The sequence below is a fragment of the Jaculus jaculus genome, chromosome 3 (assembly GCF_020740685.1).
Source record: "Jaculus jaculus isolate mJacJac1 chromosome 3, mJacJac1.mat.Y.cur, whole genome shotgun sequence".
NCBI classification, from domain to species: domain Eukaryota; kingdom Metazoa; phylum Chordata; class Mammalia; order Rodentia; family Dipodidae; genus Jaculus; species Jaculus jaculus.
In genome coordinates, this window is record NC_059104.1 from 17,315,103 (window position 1) to 17,339,400 (window position 24,298).

Below are 24,298 nucleotides of genomic sequence, written 5' to 3' on the forward strand. Positions count from 1 at the left end.
CTTGGGAGGCAGAGGTAGGAGGATCGCCATAAGTTCTAGGCCACCCTGAGACTACACAGTGAAGTCCAGGTCAGCCTGGGCTAGAGTAAGACCCTACCTCACAAAAAAAAAAAAAAAAAAAAAGAGCAAGGAGGACCAACCAGGTGGATGGAGCAAAGCGAGGGCACAGAATAATAAAGAGAACATCTTTATTGACTGCAAGTAACCTGAGTTAATTGCTATAAAATTAATAACAATTATAAGAGAATTTTGCATCCGCAACATCCTACTGCCACACTCCAACTGGTGGGTAAATCTCTGGAGATGGCTAAAGTACACCAATGAAGACGTGCACTCATAACCCTTAAATGCGCCTCATGTAAACAAAGTCAGGGTCACATGCCAACCAAACGCTCCTGACCCCAGTTCCCAGTGACCCACATTTCCACCTAAGGGCAAGCAGCGGCCCAGAGGCTCTGCGCCTGCGCGGTGGGGCTGCGCGGCCCCGCCCCTTCCGGTAATGGGCGGTGAGAATCCGGAAGCTGCCTCCGACTTCCCCTGAACGTGTCAGGAAAGCGGGGCGTGTCGTAAAAAGTCGCGGCGGACGTCTTCTCTGGGCTCTGGACGGGAGCGCTTTACGGCGCCGTGCGCTGCCGACCTGGGGGAGATGTCTGCGACGGGCCGGGAGGCTCCAGGCTTCGCCAAGCGGGTCCTGGTGACCGGGGGTGCTGGTTTCATGTAGGTAACCGTGCCGGTGGCCGGGCTTTCTCTCCTAGAAACCTTAACCTGTCCCTGCGGCCCTGCTTGCCTCGGCTCCTCAGCATCTGCCATGGGGAGGGTCTTGATGCGCGATCGAGCCCACCTCCGTCCACTTTTTCCCTCCCTTCCTGTCCTGCGGAGACGGGGTTCCTAAGAAAGCTGCGCCTTCTGTAAGACTCCTTTCCCGGAGCAGCGGGGGTGCTGCGGCCCTGTCCTCCCTCCTGTCACACCTGGAGCTCGGGGCTACCTCCTCTTACACCCGAACAACGCCACCATGGACAAGGCCTTTAGCATCGGCGCCCCCAAAGTGATTTTGGGGAATGGATGGGATTCATTTTTTTCATACTGGAAAAAAACAAAAATGACTCCGCTGTCATTGCATTTCCATATTCCTCCCGCAAGTCTTTTCTCTCAACTTCAGAGTACTTGTGTAACTTGACCACTTACCACTCTCCCACTAACGTGGTAGCCCTGGTGCCGCCCAATACTATTGTTCCTCCTGGCTGGCCATTCTCCTTTTACCCTGACCCCGTAAAAGTCTTCTCCCCTAGAAGACAATGTGTTTTTCTTCCAGGAAATCAGAGTATACGACGTAGAATTTTACGCTCGTGCCTCTGTCAGACTTGGAATAAAGTCCCGCTCTTTATCAGATCTAGAAAACTGAAGTTTTCAAGCCTGACCTCTTGCTTTTCTGTAGGTACCTCACTGACCCTCTTGGCGTTCTCAGAGCGCCCTATGCTCACTCCTCTCTTGAGCCATTCACTTGCTTCTTGGGTGCACTACTCAGTGGGCTCAGAGAGTTGTTTACTGAGGCATCACTTCCTCAGAGTCCTTAGGACACCTTCCTGTCTAAAGTAGATAGCACACTGCCTGAAATTATATCTTATATTTGCATTTACTTACTTATTGCCTGTGTCCCTGTTGTAGTGAATTCCACTAAGCATAAGAAGGATTTCCTAATTTTTTGAAAAATTTTTATTTATTTATTTATTTTGGTTTTTCACGGTAGGGTCTCACTCTAGCTCAGGCTGACCTGGAATTCACTATGTAGTCTCAGGGTGGCCTTGAACTCACAGCGTTCCTCCTACCTCTGCCTCCCAAGTGTTGGGATTAAAGGCATGCGCCACCACCCCCGGTTTATTTATTTGAGAGTAACAGACAGAGAAAGAAGCAGATAGAGAGAGTGGGAGTGCCAGGGCCTCCAGCCACTACAAATAAATTCCAGATGCATGCACCACCTTGTGCATCTGGCTTACATGGGTTCTGGGAAATCACGCCTTGAACTGGAGTCCTTAGGCTTCACAGGCAAGTGCTTATTGGCTAAGCCATCTCTCCAGTCCCGGACTTCCTAATTTTTTTTTTTTTCAAGGGAGAAATATTTATCTTGGACAGTTCACCATGGTGGAGAAGGGTTGGCTGCTGGGGTGACTCTGGCCAGAATGATAAGAGTATAACGAAAGCATCTTGGTGGATCAGGAAACATAGCTGCACTACACCCTTCATAAGCCCACCCCTAATGGACAAAAGGGTGCATGTGTCATAAATAGGAAAACCTCCTACTGTCAGAGGACTCAGTACTACTGGAAAAAGAGGGGAAAAGGACATTGTTTACTGTCCATTAGCACCTGAAGCCATTCTTCCTAATCTGACACTGGTGGGAATGTACCAGGCGGGCAGATTTCTCTTAGTGAGGAGGATAGTTGATGCCACGTCGAGGTGCTAACATGACAGTGCCCATTCAGAATAAGTAAGTCCTGGAACGTGCCAGCAAAGGCCTGTCAAATACAACTCTTCACCGTTTGGCTGCCAAGTCTTGCCATCACTACTGGGAGTTCAGTGTTTATGTGGTAAAAATCACCTTGACTGTTTTTGTTTTTGTTTTTTTGGCAATACTAGGACTTGAACCTAGAGCCTTATGAATGCTAGGCAAGTGCTCTACCACTGAGCCACATCCCCAGCTTCTGTAACGTCATCTTAGCAGACATGCTTCAGATGCCATTGCATGCTCTGAGGTCCAAACACCATTACTAGTATCCAGTTCAGGATAGTTCCAGCCGTTATTACTTGGGAAAACAGGGCCTAAGTCCAGAACCTTCCTCGGGATTCTGCTTTACATCACCAAATTGTTGCAACAAGAGAAGCTACTGTAAGAGTACGTAAATCAGCGCACCGATGCTGGTTTCGCTCTTACACAGTTACATTTGCAGTTTCTGGAAGGGCACATTACACTTTTTAAACAGTTACCTTGACTAGGTCCCATTGTATTTTTATCCTTTATCTGTCCCCTCGAAGCATGCATGGACAGCATCATTTGGTTAAACTGACTGCTGTTTTAAATTCAGAGCCAATAAATTCCAGAAGAGTTAGTTTATAGATACTACAGAGAAGGTTGGCTTAAATGAATGCATATTATCAGTTTCTTACACTATTTCTATTTTGGGAGAATTTAAAGTCATTTGATTATTTTCCTAATACCGCTTAGGAAAATGGATCTGGGAAGGTGAAAGTTTTGTACTCACAAGGTGTTTTTATTTTCTTATAGTGCATCACATATGATTGTCTCTTTGGTAGAAGATTACCCAAACTATATGATCATAAATCTAGACAAGGTAAGCATCATAAAAATGGGATTCATACATGAAAATTACATCTTTTAAAAAGTACTCTGGTATTTTTAACATATTTACTTGACAGAGAAGGAGACAGAAAGAGAGAGAAAATGGACACACTAGGGCTTCCAGCCACTGCAAATGAATTCCAGACACATGTGCCCCCTTGTGCATTTGGCTTACATGGGTCATGGAGAAGCGAACTGGGATCCTTTGGCTTTGCAGGAAAACACCTTAACCACTAAGCTATCTCTCCAGCCCTACTCTGGTGTTTTTAATAAGCACTAGAGAGCTCAAGAGTAGTACTAAAATGGACTCTTCCTGTTGTGTTTAGCTTAAGATCTCTCTTGTCATATAGTCATGCTGTATTCAATATTTGGTAAAATCTTTTGAAATTTTCCATTTATTATGTTAGTCCATGAAGTCAGTTTTGGGTTGTTTTCAGTTTTGGTGTGTGACAAAGGCCAGAGGAAGACAACAGATGCCCTACTCCTGCTCTCCCACCTTATCTCCATGAGACACAGGTGTGTTTTTCTTTGTTTGTATGTTTTTGCTTATTTTTCTTTATTTATTTGAGAGAGAAAGACAGAGAAAGAGGCAGAGAGAGAATGGGCACACTAGGGCCTCCAGCCACTGCAAACACACTCCAGATGCATGTGCCACCTTGTGTATCTGGCTTATGTGGGTCCTGGGGAATTGCACTTCATTGCTAAGCCATCTCTCCAACCCAAGACACAGGTGTTTTTTTTTTTTAATTTTTTATTAACATTTTCCATGATTATAAAAAAATATCCCATGGTAATTCTCTCCCTCCCCCTCCAACACTTTCCCCTTTGAAATTCCATTCTCCATCATATTACCTCCCCATCTCAATCATTGTACTTACATATATACAATATCAACCTATTAAGTACCCTCCTCCCTTCCTTTCTCTTCCCCAAGACACAGGTTTTTGCTGAACCTGGAGCTCCGTGGGTTTGGGTCGGGCGGCCAGGAAGCCCGGTGTCCTTCTCCCCCTCCCCGCCCCGGTGCTCGGCTTCCGTGCACACACAGCCATGCTCCGCTTACTACATGGGTGCAGTGGGCTAAACTTGGGGTCATGCTTGCACAGCAAGCATGCTTACCCACTGCGCCATCTCACCAGCCCAAGGTCAAGGTTTTTCTTGTGCTATTTTCACCAAAAGAACACCTTTACCATCTCTAAATTCATATTTAGTGTAATGTTGTGATCACTAATCTTTGTTTTTTGGTGATTGACATACTTTTTGGTTTATCACTTTATGTTATAACTGCCATCTCGTAGAAAACTATATGTAAATATATTCTTTTTTAATATTTTTACTTTATTTATTTGACAGAGAAAGAGGGAGGGAGGGAAGGGGAGAGAAAGAGATAGAGAGAGAATAGGCACACCAGGGCCTCCAACCACTGCAAACAAACTCCAGATGTGTGTGCCCCCTTGTGCATCTGGCTAATGTGGGCCCTAGGGAGTTGAATCTGGGTCCTTTGGCTTTGCAGGCAAATGCCTTAACCCCTAAGCCATCCCTCCAGCCATAAATATATTCTTTTTTTTTTTTAAATTATTTATTTATTTATTTATTTGAGAGCGACAGACACAGAGAGAAAGACAGATAGAGGGAGAGAGAGGGAATGGGCGCGCCAGGGCTTCCAGCCTCTGCAAACGAACTCCAGATGCGTGCACCCCCTTATGCATCTGGCTAATGTGGGACCTGGGGAACCGAGCCTTGAACCGGGGTCCTTAGGCTTCACAGGCAAGCGCTTAACCGCTAAGCCATCTCTCCAGCCCATAAATATATTCTTAATCAAAATGCAATTTAATTTAGTTTTAAGAATGTTTCAGACAAGGGTTAAAGCCATGATTGTCAATCACTGGATTATTTAATTTAAATAGAATATGCAAATGCTTACTAAAAATATAATAGTAAAAATGTACCAAGAATAACCTTTAGCTCTTAGGATATTTTCTTTTTTCCCTGTCTTACTGTAATAAAAAGGACTTCATCTTTCTTTTGAATGTGTGCACTAATTAACCAAGTTGCTGAGGGCAAAGTATAGTGAATTATAAGATATGTAAAGCATATCTTATAATGATTTTCAATCACCAATTTTTTTTCTGTCAGGAACGATAAACTTTTCTAGTCATCACTGGCTGCAGGCAAATTGGGACAAGAACTTTTTTTTACAGAAGGATTTATAAAAATGTTGGGGGTTTGTAACTTTGAAAGCGAAAGGTCCTTGTTTGTCATTTATCTTTAAGCTGTCAGAAGTTTAAAAAAATGTAACAATGCAGCCAACACTGTGAGGGAACATAGTCTTTTTCATCTACAGTCTTTAAAATGAAGTGTTATGTTATGCATAAAGCTAATATCAGGGCTGGAGAGATGGCTCAGTGGTTTGAGGCGTTTGTTTACAAAGCCTGACAGCAGAAGTTCTTTTCCTCAGGACCCACATAAGCCAGATGCACAAGGTAGCACATGTGTCTGGAGTTCATTTGTAGTGGCAAGAGAACCTGGTGTGTTTATACTCACTCACTGTTTCCATCTATCTTTCTATCTATATACCTAATTACCTACCATCCATCCATCCATCCATCCATCCATCCATCCATCTATCTATCTATCTCCTCCCTTTCCCTCTCAAATAAATTAAAAACATTTTTTCTTTTTGTTTTTCTTGAGGTAGAGTTTCACTCTAGCCCAGGATGACCTGGAATTCATTATGTAGTGTCAGGGTGGTCTAGAACTCACAGTGATCCTCCTACCTCTGTCTCCACAATGTTGGGATTAAAGGCAAGCACTTCCATGTCTGGTTTGAAGTTAGATTCTTTAAAAAAGTTTCTGCCATGATGGTAGTGAACACCTTTAATCCCAGCACTCAGGAAACAGAGGTAAAAGGACCACTGTGAGTTCAAGGCCAGTCTGGGACTGCAGAGAGTCTGGGCTAGAGTGAGGCCCTATCTCAAAAAAACAAAAACAAAATCTAATACCGGTAACTGGGAAGATAGCTCAAGTGTGAGGATCTGAGCTTGGATCCTCAACGTCTACATTTAGACAAAAAGCCAAGCAGGATACTGAAGAAATGACTTAGTGTTTAAGGTGCTTGTCTGCAAAGCCTAAGAACACAGGGTTGATTCCCCAGGACCCACATAAGCTCCATGCACAGGGGGCACATGTGTCTGGAGTTCATTCGCAGTGGCTGGAGGCCCTGATATGCCCATTCTCTCTCTATCTGCCTCTTCTCTTCCTTTCAAATAACTAAATAAAAATTTAAAAAAAGATTTTTTTTTTTTTAAGAAGCTGGGTGAGACAAACAGGAAGATACCTAGGGCTTGGTAACTAACCAGGCTAACTGAAATCAGTAACCTTCAGTTTGAGAACCTGTCTTGAAAAATAAAGTGGAGACGGACTGAATGAATAAGACAGCCGACATCGGCCTCCGCATTCACGCACACGTGCTTCTGTACCCACGCATCCCACACACGGACACAAAAAGCTAACGTCACTTGTTTTTGTGTTTCCTCCCCCACCCTATGCCCTTATTTTTAGCTGGATTACTGTGCAAGCTTGAAGAACCTTGAAACCATTTCTGACAAGCAAAACTACAAATTTATACAGGTTTGGAAGCTTTCTTACACTTACTGTACTGTGCGTCTTTGGCTTGCACTCTAGAGTGTTCCTTGCTACAGACTTCTGTGAAAGGGCCTTGGCAGACAGACTTAGTAAAGATCATCTTGAGAGATCAGACAGTTAACTTCCAGAAATAGCATATGCTGTTAGAGAATTCTACTTTTAGACGGATACTACCTAAAAAGCTACATGGACTTTTGGTCCCTAGGCAGATCTGTGAACAGATGACAGTGTATGTGAATTAAACATACGTACGTATAGATATTCAAAGCACCATAATTTTACTCCATGGTGGTAAGATACAGACGTTTTTCACTGTTATCCAGTTGTTAGATTGACCTTTACTGCATTCCAGTGATGGTTCTCTGAAAGATTATCGTTGTTGTTGTTGGCAAATGCTGAAAATTCTCTCTATTGAGGCAAAGATCTTAGTTTTGCAAGTATATTCTGAGATGCTGAAGCAATATCTTGTAATACTTTCATGGCTCCTTGATTGAGTTTTTCGAGACATTCTCTGTTGACCCTGAGGTGAGAAATGGTGGGGGGGGGGGCGGGTCATTTAAATTAAAACTGGGTGTCATGAGCACAAGTGCTTAAAGAGATCTAGCCTTTTCGTGTTTGCTTTTGCACATAGGGCGACATATGTGATTCTCACTTTGTGAAGCTGCTCTTTGAAGCGGAGAAAATAGACATAGTGCTACATTTTGCCGCACAAACACACGTAGGTAAGCACTGTTATGTTGTAGCTTGATTGGCATCCCTCCCCTGCCACCCAGTGCATCACTAGCCTTAGCCCAAATCCAGTAATGGAGATGAATAAGTACATACTTAATAGAGTCATTGAAAGGGGATATATGTGCTATACCAAAGCAGTCAAACCTGTGGTCACTATGCCATTGAAATGCTTGGCACCTTTTTTTCCTTTTTTTATTTTTAATTGACAGCATCCGTACTTAAAGTAAACCATGATAATTCCCTGCTCGCACCCACTTTCCCCTTCACAGATCCACACTTTGTCATATCCGCCTCCTTCTCCATTAGTCTCTCTTTTACTTTGACGTCATCATCTTTTCCTCCTATTATGAGGGTCTTGTGAAGGTCGTGCAGGACATGGAGGAACTGTCACCTTTAATGGACCACCTTACCAGTGTGTGCTGAAATGGAGCACTGACTATATCAGGATTTGAGCTGAATCAAACTCAGATTAGGGGTCCTTGTAAAGGGAAGGAATGAGATGAGCCTCAACTCTCTGTTGCTTTTCTTAACTTGGGTAGGGGCTGCACAGGTCAACATTGTGCCATTTTGGGTGTTTGAGATATTTTCTCATAATTTGCCTAACATTTTATACTGTGAAATGTGACATACTGGGGAGGATTGAGAAGTGCTGTTAGGCGGGGGCGGGGGGCGTTGGGGGGCGGCGATGGCGAGCACTCGTGGCCAGCACCCGAGCACACGTGTGGCCGGTGCGCGTCGGTGGACACAGGTCCCCCTACCTGTGCTGACTGGAAGCCGTTACTTGCTTTTCCGGTGGTTTTGCCATCTATATATTTACTCCTAATGTTGAATTTTAGTTGGGGGTTGTTTGGTTTGGTTTAATGAGGTAGGGTCTCACTCTAGCCCAGGCTGACCTGGAATTCACTATGTAGTCTCAGGATGGTCTCGAACTCACGGTGATCCTCCTACCTCTGCCTCCAGTGCTGAGAAAAAAGGTGTGCCCCACCACACCGGGCCGCATTTTGCTTTTGTTGTCGTTGTTGCAGCATTGGGTATTGGACCAGGGCCATGTGCATGCTGGGCAAGGACTGTACCACAATGCTACAATCCTCAGTCTGAATGCTTTTTAAAAATCCATTTGGATTTTCCTTGATTTTTTAAATTTTTATTTTTTTATTTACAAGGAGAGTGTGTGCGTGAATTGGCATGCCAGGCCCTGCAGTGACTGCAAATGAACCCCAGATCCATGTGTCACTCTGTGTTTCCCGCGTTACATGGGACTGGGGAACCAAGCTGTAGTCATTACCTGTTGAGCCGTCTCGCCAGCCCTCATCCTTGATTTTTATCCTTCTGCTTGGTTTTGTAAGGACTTAAATAAAGAACTTCTCCTATTCTCTTTTCCTTCCTCTACTAGCTTGGAAGAAACAGTCTATATGTACTCTTTGAGTAATCTCCTTAGATATAATGTAATTAGCTTTTCAAAGTGTAAAGTCCACCAAACCTTTGTTCTTTTCCTAGGTCATGCATATTTTAACTCTGTTTATTTTTCCCAATTCTGTTTTTAACTAGAATTTAAAGTATGTCCATACTTAATTTTTTTCAACCCCACTAGGTAACATTTTTACTGCTTTATTTTGTACTGTTTTGTGTAGTCAGTAATTGTGTATGGTATAGCTTTGCAGTTGATGTCATCCGGTTCACATTGCTGGTAGAAATCACCCAACCAAGAGCAGCTTCCGGGAAAAAGAGATTTATTCTGGCTTACAGGTTCGTGGGGAAGCTCCACAATGGCAGGGGAAACGATGGCATGAGCAGACGGTGGACATCACCCCCTGGCCAACATAAGGTGGACCACAGCAACAGGAGGGTGTGCCAAACACTGGCACGGGGAAACTGGCTTTAATACCCATAAGCCCACCCCCAACCATACACTGCCTCCAGGAGGCATTAATTCCCAAATATCCATCAGCTGGAAACCTAGCATTCAGAACACCTAAATTTATGGGGGACGCCTGAATTAAACCACCACACTTAGTTTCCATAGCTGTTCATATAAATTATTGGGGCCTTTTGATGCTGAAAAGCCAGATTAAGTGCTAGATTTTACTGTATTGACCTGGTTGTCGCTTGTCTTTATAAAGTACCACTATGAATTCACAGATTTCTACACACTTGATGTTTTTGTTGTTTGTTTGTTATTTACAGTTATTTTCCTTCCTGGCGTTCTTATTGACCCAGATGGGAAGCGTCTTGGGGTTTCTTCCTGAGCCTTTCTGGCATTACCTGGGTGTTCTGGTAGCATCTTACTCTTGGGTGCAGCAGGGTGTTCCAAGCCTAAGGTGCCCGTCCCCTGGCGTCCTCACCTGATTCTTCCACTGTGTATATGCTCTGACATCTCTGTTTGGAACCGAACTTCCTCTCTCAAGACACCCACCTGGATTAGGGTTCACACTTCCTCCAGCAAGGCTCCACCTCCCACATCCTCGTCAGCCAGAGACAGTGTAGGAAGCAAACACCTCAGGCTCTGGAGGCCTTTCCACACTCAGACCACCACAGAGATAAATGGATAGTAATTTGACTGCATAAAGCCAAATTTCCTTCTTGACTTACAAAGCTCACATAGACTAACTCCCAGTGTACTGAACAAAATGTCATATTTTTGAGCTTTTGTCAATCTGGCAAATAAGAATTTGTTTATTTGAGAGAGAGAGGGTGATAAAGAATGAATGTGGGTCCACCAGGACTTCTAGCCACTGCAAAGGAACTCCAGATGCATGTGCCACTTAGTCCATCTGGCTTTATGTGGGTACTAGAGAATTGAACCTGGGTCCTTAGGCTTTATAGGCAAGTGCCTTAACCATTGAGCAATTTCTGCAGCCCCAATTAAGAATTTTGAATATAGAATTTCCTTATTATATAAATTAGGTTGAGCATTGTGTTTAAAAACCACTTTTATTTTCAAAGCTCTTTATGTAGTCTATATACTTTAGTGTCAAGCTATTCTTCCTTATTTTTGTAAGTTACTTACAAATTGGCAGTATTAGTTCTTTCTCTCCAATAAGCTCTAGTATCACCCCATTTTCATATCTTTTATTTAATTTTTTAAAATAATTTTTAATATTTATTTGAGAGAGAGAGAATGGGTGCGCCACAACTTCCAGCCACTGCAGATGAACTCCATATGCATGTGCCCCCTTGTGCATCTGGCGTATGTGGGTCCTGGGGAATTGAACTGGAGTCCTTTGACTTGGCAGGCAAACACCTTAACTGCTAAGCTATCTCTCCTGCCCTATTTTAGTTGTTTAATAGTACCGGGGATTGAACCTCGGAGCCTCACACTTGCTAGTCAAGCTCTCATACCCTGAACTATATCCCCCATCTCCTTTTTTTTTTTTTTTAACTACTCAGGCATTTTTATATAGCCAGATTTGTCAGTTTCTTTTCATACTGCCTCTGGGTTGTGAGTCATAGTTAGGAAAGTTCTCCCTACCTTCTGGCAACAGAAGTTCAGTTTTTTGTTTTTTGGGGGTTTTGTTTTTGTTTTTGTTTTTTTTGGCTTTTCAAAATAGAATCTCACTCTAGCTCAGGCTGACCTGGAATTCACAATGTAGCCTCAGGGTGGCCTTGAACTCACGGTGATCCTCCTGCCTCTGCCTCCCAAGTGCTGGGGTTAAAGGCGTGTGCTACCCTTCCTGGCTTTTTAAAAAATATTTTTTACTTATTTATTTGCAAGCAGAGAGAGAGAGAGAAAAAAGACACAGACAGAATGGGCACACCAGAGCCTTCAGTCACTGCAAACAAACTCCAAATGCATGTACCACTTTGTGCATCTGGCTTTATGTCAGTAGTGGGAAATCAAACATGGGTTGTTAGTCTTTACAGGCAAGTGCCTTAACCACTAGCAATCTCTCCATAGGTTCAGTTCTTTTAAGATAATTTATTTTAAAGTAATTTACCTAGCATTTATTTCTTACAGCAATATCAAATTAACCTGAAAAGCAAATATAAAATATAGCAACCTCAAATAATAGACACTAGAAGCTTCAAACAAATTTTTAAATCTAGATTACCATTTTGTATTTCTGCCTTTTAGGATAAAAAAGTGTTTTCTGAAAATTTAGCACTGATAATTTTCTGTATTCTAAGGAATGCACACGTAATGTGTAATTTGGGCTGAGAAGACACAAATATCAAAGTGTATGGTATTTTTTAAGTCGATTGCAAAGTTGGTGGGTGAAGAGCTACAGACAGTAAGCGCTCTGTTAGAGCTGAGTCCTTTGCTGTTTGCTTTGTACCTGGTTAGAACTGTAGCTTTTCTCTCTTTCTTTTTAGATCTTTCATTTGTCCGTGCCTTTGAATTCACGTACGTTAACGTCTATGGTACTCACGTTTTGGTTAGTGCTGCGTATGAGGCCCAAGTGGAGAAATTCATTTATGTCAGCACCGATGAAGTCTACGGAGGCAGTCTTGACCAGGTACGCTTAGAAAATATCTGCATGATGGCACATACCTTTAATTCCTGCACTTGGGAGTCAGAGGCAGGAGGATCACCATGAGTTCAAGGCCACCCTGAGGCTACATAGTGAATTCTAGGTTAGTCTGGGCTAGAGTACAACCCTACCTCAAAAAACAACAAAAAAGCCGGGCGTGGTGGTACACGCCTTTAATCCCAGCACTCGGGAGGCAGAGGTAGGAGGATCGCCGTGAGTTCGAGGCCACCCTGAGACTACAGTGAATTCCAGGTCAGTCTGGGCCAGAGTGAGACCCTACCTCGAAAAACCAAAAACAACAACAACAAAAGTGTGTGTGTGTGTCTATATATACACATTCACACACATATGCATGTGTATATATATTCTACTTACGTGCCACCATGTATTACCATGGTAGAAGCCTGTCTTCTGTCTTGTTAAAATTACACCAGGCTTTTCCTGTGCTCTCGTGAACTACACGCTGATTTTATTGTAAAACATGATGACTGTCATTCCCACGAGCCAAGGCACAATGGTCAGGCGCGCTTCTGTTTGCCTTTTTCTTCTAAGCAGGAAGACATACTGGAATGTCGAGGGCAGCAGGTGAACTTGTTGGAGCTGGAGTCTGTTCCTTTTTGTTTGTGAGGCGGGGTCTTGTTCTGCAGCCCAAGCTGGCCTGGAATCCCCTGGGCTGCTTAGGTTGGTCTCAAACTCACTCATGGTCCTCCTGCCTCAGAGTCACAAGAACTGGGATGACAGAAATGCACCACCATACTTGGCCTCGTCCATTTGGAAATATTCCTAATTATTTTTCTTCACACAAAAACCTGGCACTGTTCTCCAATCTCTATTTTCTCTCCCTCTCTTTCTTCCTAATATATATCCTATTGACAAGCAAATGCCAGCTAGGGTCATAACTCAGGGGTAGAGGGCTTGCCTACTCTTGGCTGGGGTCCCCAGCGCTGTAAGAAAGCAGAAACCTCATAGAACAAGCATGCGTCTGTGCCACCAGTACATTAGTACTGATGTCAAGAGGGTGCCAAAGGGACAGCTCAAAAGGATCGGTGGGGCTAACGGCTACTGGATATTTATGAATGGTTAAAGATCATTTTTTGTACATAATTAACACTTTCTGATAGTTTTGTGATTTTGTACTCTATTTAAATGAAAACTGCAGACACAAGGAAATTATGCAGAAAAGAAAGTAGATCCTCATTTCTATACTTATCTACAAATTACTACTGTGGATAGATATAAGAGCCCAATAGTTACCCATGAAAAACTACAGATTTCCTTTAAACCTATTTTACACTAATCAAAATCCTGACTGCCATGAATTTGAGGCCAACCTGGGCAATAGAGTGTGTTCTAAGGCAGACTGGGCTAGAGTGAGACCCTGCAGCAAAACAAATCTAATCTTACTGGCACTTGTCATTTTCAAAAGATTTCCCAGACACTTCTAATCTGTAGATTTCTGGTGTGGCACTAGCCAGCTGGTTTCTATTCTCTGAAAGAACTTCAAGCTTTCATTTTTTTTTAATTTAATTTTTATTTATTTGTTTGAGAGCGACAGACACAGAGAGAAAGGCAGATAGAGGGAGAGAGAGAGAATGGGCGCGCCAGGGCTTCCAGCCTCTGCAAACGACCTCCAGACGCGTGCGCCCCCTTGTGCATCTGGCTAACGTGGGACCTGGGGAACCGAGCCTCGAACTGGGGTCCTTAGGCTTCACAGGCAAGCGCTTAACCACTACGCCATCTCTCCAGCCCAAGCTTTCATTTTTATAGGCGCTTTTAACATTATCAGGGATGGTGGGTAGGGAAGGCCCAAGTCCTCCAGACCCAAGTCTGTACAGCTGTCTTCTCTCAAAACAATTGCCTTGTCTGTTGACGACACGTGACCATAAATGACGCATGACTTTCCTCCCATCTGTCATTTTACTTGGGACCACCACTCATTTTACTTACGTATCAATTTATATGTAGTTTCTAACAATCTTTTTTTTTTTTTTTTTTTTTTTTTTTTGAGGTAGGGTTTCACTCTAGTTCAGGCAGACCTGGAGTTCACTGTGTAGTCTCAGGGTGGTCTCGAACTCACGGTGATCCTCCCACCTCTGCCTCCCGAGTGCGGGGATTAAAGGCGTGCACCACCACACCTGGCTGTTCTCATAATCACTTTTATAAGCAAATAATTCTGAACTGCTTGGGCACTCCTTACAGTGGTGAACTTCAGAATGTCCCTACAGCATGTCAGGTAGCTGCACCCAAATTTTTGAGGACTTCTGCTTCTCCAGCCAAGTAGTGCGAAGGTCATCCCAGCTGGGCTACGACACAGATCTGTCCTCCCGTTTACTTCAGAGGCTGCACTGCAAGTTCAGTGCTGTCCCATAGAGCTCTGTGAAACTCTATCTCAAAAATAAAAAGTACTCACCAGGCATGGTGGCACACATATTTAATCCCAACACACACGAGGTAGAGGAAGGAGAATCACTGTAATTTCGAGGCCAGCCTGAGACTACATAGTGATTTCTAGGTCAGCCTGGGCTAGAGCCAGACCCTACTTTGGGGAAAAAAAATTATCTTCCATGTCTTCCTGCATGTCCTCAGGACCTTTGTCCATTTTGTACTTGTTCTTCTCAGGAATAAGTTTCCAGCGCTGTTTTGTTTATTGAGACAGGGTCTCACTGTAGCAGAACTTGCTCTCAAACTCCCATTTTTCCCGCCTCAGCATCCCAGGTGCTAGGGTCACATGTGCATACTAGGGGCAGTAAGAGGAAGTTGTTTCTTATTACATGATGAACATTTCAAGTTTATACTGTGATTTTTTTTTTTTTTTTTTTTGAGGTAGGGTCTCACTCTAGCCCAGGCTGACCTAGAATTCACTATATAGTCACAGGCTGGCCTGCCTTGAACTCATGGCGATCCTCCTACCTCTGCCTCCTGAGTGCTGGGATTAAAGGCGTGCGCCACCACGCACAACTATTTTGTTTGTTTTGTACGTGTATGTGTGCTGGGAATCAAACCCAGCGTGTCCCCCATAAACTTAGGTGTTCTGAATGCTAGGTTCCCAGCTGATAGAGATTTGAGCATTAACACCTCCTGGAAGCAATGTATTTCTGGGGGTGGGCTTATGGGTGTTATAGCCAGCTTCCCCATGCCAGTGTTTGGTACACTGTCCTGTTGCTTTTGGCCAGGGGGTGATGTTCACCCTCTGCTTATGCCCTCATTTTCCCTGCCATCGTGGAGCTTTCCCTCGGGCCTGTAAGCCAAAATAAACCTCTTTTCCCCACAAGCTGCTCTTGGTTGGGTGATTCCTCCCAGCAATGAAAACCTGTCTGCAACACTGAGGTACTTATGAATGCTAGACAAATGCTTTACCACTAAGCCATACCCCTAAGCCTTACAATGTACATTCTTCTCAGAAACTATGTGTAGTGCATAATTTTTCAAATATATTTTTTAAATTAGGAATTTGATGAATCCTCACCCAAACAACCTACAAATCCCTATGCCTCATCTAAAGCAGCTGCTGAGTGCTTTGTACAGTCATACTGGGAGCGATACAAGGTAAGATGCAATTTCTGAACTTGGACTTGAATGTTAAAATTCCAGGTCAATTTTGAAATAGGTCAAGACCTTGCTTCAGACAACTTTAAATATTGACATCTTATATTGTATGGCTAGCAAGGGTTCTACCTTTTCTTGTTCAGTTGATCATGAAAAAACAACTTGAAAATATATTTATTCCTAGAGCTGAACTGTAGTTCAGTTAGGAGAGTGCTTGCCCAGTGTGCACAGAGCCCTGCGTTTAGTCTTCAGTATTGCATAAACCGGGTGTGGTACAGGTCTGTAAGCCCAGCATGGGAAGTAGAGGAAGAGGAGGAGAAGTTCAAGATCATTTTTGTTGTTGTTTTGGTTTTTCGAGGTAGGGTCTCACTCTAGCCCAGGCTGACCTGGAATTCACTTTGTAGTGTCAGAGTAGCCTTGAACTCACAGTGATCCTCCTACCTCTGCCTTCCAAGTGCTGGGATTAAAGGTGTGAACTAACATGCCCGGCTTTATTCTTTTTTTAAAAAAGTATTTTACTGGCTGGAGAGATGGCTTAGCGGTTGAGGCATTTGCCTGCAAAGCCAAAGGATCCCAGTTTGACTCTTCAGGACCCATGTAAGCCAGATGCACAAGAGGATGCATGCATCTGGAGTTCGTTTGCAGTGACTGGAGGCTCTGGCATGCCCATTCTCTCTCTTTCTCTCTCTCAAGTAAATAAAATATATTTTACTTATTTTCTTGGGGAGGGCAGATATATATATATCTGGAGATATATATATATATATATATATATGGAGAGAGAGAGAGAAGAGAAGAGAGGAGGGGAGGGGAGGGAGGGGAGGGAGAGAGAATATGAGCACTTCAGGGCCCCTGGATGCTGCAAACAAACTCCAGACATATGCACCACCTTGTGTATATGGCTTAGGTGGGTACTGGGGAATCTTTAGGCTTCACAAGCAAGTGCCTTACCCTCAAGACCATCTCTCCGGCCCCTCAAGAACATTCTTGACTAGCTAGGGTGGCCAACCTGGGATACATGAAACCCTGTCTAAAAAAACTCAAACAATAACAAAAACATAATATATTGATTGTATTTCAATAATAGGTAGAGTGTTAGAGCTATAGTGGAAAGTCCTGTGACAGACGTAGAAGTAGAGAAGGCAAAGGGACGACGGTCTTGAACACACGATTCTCATGCCTTAGCTTTGTGAGAGTTGGGGCTCCAGGGGGCTGCCGCCATGTTCAGCTGGCTGTCTCCTGTCTTTGTGAAACTTACATTAGAATGTCTTTTCACTGCGCTTGAGAAGCAGAGTGAAGTTATTCAGGCAGTTTCCTGCATTTCAGAACTGTGTCTTTCTTTAAACGAGTCAGTATTGCCAGGCCTTTGCGTGACCTTGACGGTGAGTCCTCCCTCTTGCAGTTCCCCGTGGTCATCACCAGAAGCAGTAATGTCTATGGACCACATCAGTACCCCGAAAAGGTGAACTCTACTTCTGACTTCTTAGTGGTCTCAGTCATTGTGACCTGTCATTACTGAAAACAATCTCTGATCAGAAATTTGCCTAAAATAATTTCTGTTGTAATTATACAGCATTGCAGGTTCGGTACAGACTGTGTGCAGATCTCTTCATGCTTAAAGTTCCAACTTCATATTCACCAGCTGGCATGATCTTAGGCCCTTTGACCACTTGCCTTGAAACTGAGGGAAAAGGAAAAGACTCAGAAAGGGTTTTGTGACTGTGTGTGGTGTGTGTAATGGGTACATGTTCATATGTGTGGATGCACGTGTATGTGCACATGTGTGTACACTTGCATGTGGAGGCCAGAGGTCAGCACTGAGTGTCTTCCTCAGCTGCTCTTCAGAGTCGCTCACCGAATGGGAGTTCACCACGCAGCTACACTAGCAAGCTAGCGAGCCCCGGGAGTCCTCTTGTCTCTGCCTCCCCCATGCCGGGCTTATAGGCATGCACCACCGTGTCTGGCTTTTGCATGGTGAATCAGGTCCAGAGCCGGTCCTCCTGCTCGTGTGACAAGCACTTTAGCCACTGAGCCCACTCCCCAGCCTCGGAAAGGGTTTCGAAGGGTCCTGAAGCGCCGTAGAGCCCTCCTAGCACTGTTCCGTGTTGCAGTTCAGCTCCGCATTGGCGGTGGGTCTAGGATGTCGCAGGTACAGAAAGCCAAAAGCTACGGTTAAGTGGTGATACGGGGCCGTGCGTGAATTTGTCCTATCGTCAGCTGGTTCATGGTGCTCCAACTCATTTGTGTTGTTATATGCCTGAATGGCTTCAAGAAAGCAATATAAGTAGCTAGCAAATAAACAAATTATGTAAATGCTAGCAAATAAACAAATTAGTCAAGTGACTGAAAACACCTTTGCATTTAGTTCTATACTAGCCCAGTTTCAGACCTGTTGCCTGCTCTAAATTTGGAGCCTAGGTTGTCTCACTCTGTGACTGGTTACTTGATCGGTTTTCCCAAAGGAAAGAGCCATATCTGATATTAATATTTACCTCCGTTTTTGGAGTATCTTTAGCAAGTTCAATATAAATTTAGTAATCTCCCATCTAAGGCCTAACCAGGCCCGATCCTTCTTAGCTTCCAAGATCAGACGACACTGGGCACATTCAGAGTGCTATGGCTGTAAGACTAAATTTAGTAATCTCTAATTAGCTTTATTTAACCAGTCTTTGAATGCAGTGCCTCTAGCATTTACTTTTTAAAAAGTCTACAAGTACTTGATGAGTGATAAGATACAATTCCTACCTTAATATGAGTAAGACCAGATGAGCTTTGTTAACAATAAATAACCCATGAAGATGTCCTCTGAATTTCCCACTGTTGATATCATTTTATCTTCAGTTAACTGGCTTTAATGAAATAACAGACTGTCTTGGAATTCTTTTATTTGTCCAATATTGTAGGCTGTAAAAAGTAGAGTCTATCCATATATATGTGTATACACACACACACATATATTTATATTTCTTTTTTTAAAGTTAAAAAATATTTATCTGAGAGGGAGAGAATGGGTGTGCCAGAGCCTCTATCCAGTGCAAACGAATTCCAGACACATGTGCCACCTTGTGCATCTGGCTTTATATGGGTACTGGGAATTGAAACTGGCTTCCTTAGGCTTCACAGGCAAGTACCTTAACCACTAAGCCATCTGTCCAGCCTCTCTCTATATATTTCTTAATAGTAGTTTTTAATCTTTTGAATTTAGTCATATTAATAAGTGAACTTCTGAAATCTGAAATTATATTTAAATATTCTTTTAGGTTATTCCAAAATTTATATCTTTACTACAACACAACAGGAAATGGTATGTTATTATTTACCTTTGTACCTCTATGCTTTCTATATGTTGATAGTATTTGGTAATGGTCTTTCTTGAAATCATAGTCTTACCATTGGAAGCCACAGACTTGAATGTCCCACCAAATTCAAGAATCCCTTCTCCATTTAATGTGATATTTTTTGAGTAACTCATCCTTATAATTTACTAACATAAAATCATTTCTGAAATTATCTATCATAGAATCCTGAGCTATAGAATTAAAATTTAGCATCTGTATGTAATCATTTTTCAAAGGACTAATTTAATAAATGGAATTATAGTTTTTCTTGAGATTTCTAGGGACTGAATGTAAGTCCCACCCTTTTGAAAATACTTTTAAAGTTGCACAGGCTGGCCTTGAACTTGCTTTGTATCCTTGAGCTTGTGATTCTCCTGCCTTGGCCTCAGGTAGCTAGAATTTCAGTCCTGCACCACCAGGTCCAGTTTAGATATTTCTTCAAAGTGAACTTACTGTAAAATTGGCAGCTGTTTCCCAGGACTCCGCCTGTGCCAGTTTTGCAAGCAAGCACATTTAACCACTGAGCCATCTCCCTAGCCCCAGCCAGTTTTTTTTGTTTTTTTTCTTTTTTCTTTTTTCGAGGTAGGGTCTCACTCTAGCTCAGGCTGACCTGGAATTCACTCTGCATTCTCAGGATGGCCTCGAACTCACGGCAATCCCCCTCCCTCTGCCTCCCAAGTGCTAGGATTAAAGGAGTGCGCCATCACTCCCAGCTGCAGCCAGTTTGTAAGTGGATTATCCTCAGGCGGTTTGAACTTCATGTAAGAAATACAGATAAAATTGATAAAAGTTAAGAGAACTGGTGTTTTCAGTAAGAGATGCCCAGGTCCATGAGGAAACTGGCTTCTGGGGAGCTGTGCGCAGGCGCCGCTTTGCTGGGTTCAGGAGAGCTCAGTGGTTCCGCCCGCTCCGTCTGTGCAGCTGCATCCACGGGTCCGGGCTGCAGACGAGGAACTTCCTTTATGCTGCTGATGTCGTGGAAGCGTTCCTCACCGTCCTCAAAAAGGGAAAGCCTGGGGAGATCTATAACATCGGGACCAATTTTGAAATGTCAGTTGTCCAACTTGCCAAAGAACTAATACAGCTGGTATGTATCCATGGTAAAAGGGTAGGTGTACAAAAAACTGTCACCCCCTTAATGACGGTCATCATGAGTTTAGTCAGTTTGAATAGTTTACCATTTACTTAATTTAAAAGTGAATAAATGGAGAAAAAAGTTCGTAATTACACTCTTCATATGAAATATCTCCTTTAGTAATAGCTTCTCTGGAAAAAAAAAAGTCATTCATGTGCATAGCTCATTTGCTGAGATATAAAATTGTATTGTCTTAGAATGAACGAACATTGGTGGGATAAGGTAATTATGAGTACATACCATGAATTATAAAGCTTAGGACTTTGAAGAAGGGGGGACAAACAACCAAAGCCAAGGAAATGCATTTTCTCCACAGTTGATGTAATGGGTATTCTTTTTGAGCTTAAGCTGGAATACCAGTTTTCCGTTGTAAGCGTAGACGGCTCTTGCTGTCTCTGCTGTTTGTATACCGTTGTCTTTGCCTGCTTTTATCAACTGTTAAGCACTATTGTTTCCTGGTCTTATTTTATAATTTGACTCAGAAGTTTTCTTTGTTTTCACAGATCAAAGAGACCAATTCAGAGTCTGAAATGGAAAATTGGGTTGATTATGTTAATGATAGGTAAGTAACAAGTTAAAACGTTTGGGAAAGGTTACGAAATCTTAGATTCTTGTAAAATTATAAATTATATGGATGTACCTGAAAACTAGTTTATGTCTTTTTGAATTTTCTGGTAAAATTTTCTTCCTAATTATAAAGGCCATACTGATTAAAGATACAATTATTATTAGTTATATGACTTAAAGAAAGTTATTGACCCTTTCCAAGTATGAGATTTCCTCCATTGTGAAATTGTGTTAATAATATCTTGCTTATAAAAATATTTTAAGATTTAATTATAATGTATATAAGGTCTCTCATCCAGGGCCTGGAACTTAGGTTACCTGTATTTATGTGATTTATTTCTTTATTCAGACATTTATTATTTTCTTTTTTTTTTAATTTTTTTTAATTTATTTATTTGAGAGCGACAGACACAGAGAGAAAGACAGATAGAGGGAGAGAGAGAGAATGGGCGCGCCAGGGCTTCCAGCCTCTGCAAATGAACTCCAGATGCGTGTGCCCCCTTGTGCATCTGGCTAACGTGGGACCTGGGGAACCGAGCCTTGAACTGGGGTCCTTAGGCTTCACAGGCAAGCGCTTAACCGCTAAGCCATCTCTCCAGCCCCATTTATTATTTTCTAATATGTGTCAGGCATTGGACCTAAGCTTCAATTGTGGCTGAAATAAATTACAAAAAGGACAAAGGACCAATAAGGCTAGATATTGAGGGTTATGGATTAAATATATATCTTACTAATTTTCTCTAATAAGTATGTGCACCAAATTGGACTTGTGATAAAGATGCATAGTTAAAATTATATCTCTTAGTTAAAAGTGTAAATATATCTCTAATTTCACTTTAAATCTCTTTTACCTTCCAAGGCCAACCAATGACATGAGATATCCAATGAAGTCTGAAAAAATTCATGATTTAGGATGGAAACCCAAAGTGCCTTGGAATGAAGGAATAAGGAAAACAAGTATGTTAAGAATTGATCATTAGGAGGGTGATTCAGAAAACATTATGGGAAAAGCATTTCATTTGGCTGGAAAGATGACTTAGCAGTTCAGGCACTTTCCTATGAAACCTGTAGACCCAGGCTTGACTCCCCAGGACCCACATAAGGCAGATGCACAGGGTGGTGTATGTGTCTGCAGTTTGTTTGCAGTGGCTAGAGGCCCTGAAACACCCATTCCCTCTTTTGCTGTCACATAAATAAATAAAAATAAAATATTAAAATTGCAATTCTAAAAATGAACACCATACACATCCATAGTCTTGTGATGAATAACTGGCACTTTCCAAGTGGACACATTTAGTGTATTTCTAAGAATTCTACTATTACCTAAACATCTTGAGTTTCATAGATATAAATTCTGATCAGTCTATATCTTATTAGTGTTAATCAAGTACCTGTTTCATTGATTCTGAGGTGTACATTTCTTCATAGTCTTACAAAGTATGTGTTTTATCACCATTGACCTTTACAATTTCTTTGCTTCTTTTCTTTCTTAGTTGAATGTAATGATCCATGTCATGCTTCGTGGCATCTTAGCTTTGATGAAATGTCTTGAGTCATTTTATACGGAAACAAATAGGAAACAAATTCAGTATGTGAAGGAAACTCTATTAAAATAATTTTAAAGTCTGTGTATAGATGTTAGAACTTTATTTGGAAGGGTACTAATAGTAAAAAGATCTATCCAAGGGTAGAAAAATAATTCAAAAATTGAAATAGGTGCTGGAGAGATGGTTCAGGGCCTAAGGCATTTGACTGCAAAGCCTAACAACCCAGGCTTAGTTCCCAGTCCCCATGTAAAGCCAGATGCACAAAGGGGCACATGCGTTTGAAGTCTGTTTGCAGTGGATGGAGACCTTGGCATGTCCATTCTCTTAGTCTGTCTCTGTTCTCTCTCTCACTACATGCAGATAAATAAAGATTTTTTTAAGTTGACAAAATATTTGAATCAAACATAAACAAGAAAAACAATCAAAGATAGAACAAAGCTATTATGCAACTTTTCCTTGAAATTTTTTTCTTTATTTGAGAGAGAAAGAGAATGGGCACTCTGAGGGAGAGAGAATGGATGTTCTTGTTGCTACAGACTCCAGATGCATGCACCACTTTGTGCATCTGGCTTTACGTGGGTTCTAGGGAATCAAAATCAGGCCCACACACTATACAGGCAAACACCATATTTATATGAATAAGCAGTCTTTCTTTTTCTATAAAATAACTTAAAACCAGTGTAAATGACTTATTCTCTTGCCTCAAATTCTCCCAAATCAGATTGTCTTCAACACTTACATAATGGCAGGTTCGGTGTTGAAGGACTTTGGCAATTAAGCAGGAAAGGAATGGTTAATTACTAACTGTGGAGTTTTGGATGGCATGTGTCTTTTGAGTGAGTGACCACATCATTCAGTTCTAAACTTGTCGGCTGAAGATGGAGGGCAGGACGTTCCATGTGTAGCAGCAATTCAGAGTTGGTTAAGTGATGCTTACCTTTTCATTTTTGACTGTTGTCTTTTGTTTTTCCTGGCAGTTGAGTGGTACAGAGAGAACTTTCACAACTGGAAGAATGCAGAAAAGGCATTAGAACCCTTTCCAATATAACCACCTTTTACATAATCAGCAGAGTCTCAGAGAAAGATGAGAATTATCCTACCTCAACCAGTGGAGTGAAATGAAGTGACTCAATCAAGTGCCTTTCTTCATTTGGAATTAGATTAGTGACGTTTTGTGTTACATTGAACAGCAGAATCTTCCGAAGAGTTTCCGTGTTGAAACAGGACTTCAGAATTCCTTCAGCAAACTTCTGGAACTTAGGAAATGGTGGTGCTGATGTTCCGTGAGTGGCCAGGAAGGAGTTCCCCCTTCTGAGAACAGAGACAGGTGGTGCCCTGGCCGAATGGCACTGTGGTCAGCTGAACTCTCTGCTTCCCAGGCGTCCGGGGCTCGCAGCAGTTTGAGGTGGTCTGAGGTACATTTGCTGTAAAAACGGACAATGGACAACAATGGAGGCATATTTAGCATTTTTAACTTTTAATAATTTTATAAAATTGAGTTAAATGATTTTTAAAAGGAGACTGTAAAATTTTTTATTTTCAATCGTTGTTGATCTATATGTAATCTGTATCAGAGGAATTTTATCATGTATTTACTATTTACAGTGATTTTATTTATAAAATGTTTCACTATATTTTAATATATTTAACGCAGAATGTGGCATTTTCAGTCATGTTTGTATGCTTTTATTGTGTGGTAGTTTTTTGTTTTTTTTTTAATAGTTGTATATTTGTTATGTCTGTGCCCTGAAGACTTTAAGGTGACTTGGAAAGTAACTGAACCAGTGCTGGGTTGACAAAGGGAATGGTATCTGGGAAATATCCTTTAGGAGTAGAGTTTAGGCCACCCGTGGTGGTTTGAGCCAGTTATTTTAGCACTGAGAGGCTGAGGGCCAGCCTAGGCTGCAGGTTGAGCTCCTGTCCCCAAAAAGAAACAAACAAAAGCCTGGGCTGGATGGCACTATAAT

General features: G+C 42.2%; 1 protein-coding gene across 2 annotated transcripts; it reads left to right on the top strand.

Annotated features, from left to right (window-relative positions):
• The first annotated feature begins 610 nt into the window (after positions 1-610).
• Positions 611-23,964, top strand: Tgds (TDP-glucose 4,6-dehydratase). 2 transcript variants are annotated; one of them, XM_012950760.2, is made up of 12 exons: positions 611-717; positions 3,281-3,347; positions 6,914-6,982; positions 7,629-7,719; positions 12,041-12,183; positions 15,646-15,744; positions 17,147-17,206; positions 19,005-19,048; positions 20,004-20,169; positions 20,721-20,779; positions 21,644-21,741; positions 23,309-23,962. In XM_012950760.2, exons 1-12 carry the CDS (start codon positions 647-649, stop codon positions 23,377-23,379), a joined length of 1,038 nt encoding a protein of 345 aa, XP_012806214.2. In that variant the 5' UTR covers positions 611-646; the 3' UTR covers positions 23,380-23,962. The 2 variants fall into 2 exon arrangements, with proteins under 2 accessions (XP_012806214.2, XP_045001439.1); XM_045145504.1 differs by lacking the exon at positions 17,147-17,206 and having other exon boundaries at positions 23,309-23,964.
• The last annotated feature ends 334 nt before the right edge of the window (positions 23,965-24,298 follow it).

Excerpts from the sequence above, each read along its gene's own strand:
- Tgds (XM_012950760.2), top strand. The coding sequence starts at position 647 with ATGTCTGCGACGGGCCGGGAGGCTCCAGGCTTCGCCAAGCGGGTCCTG. Across the intron at positions 6,983-7,628 it reads AAAACTACAAATTTATACAG|GGCGACATATGTGATTCTCA; the intron begins GTTTGGAAGCTT and ends TTTTGCACATAG. Across the intron at positions 20,780-21,643 it reads GTTGATTATGTTAATGATAG|GCCAACCAATGACATGAGAT; the intron begins GTAAGTAACAAG and ends TTACCTTCCAAG.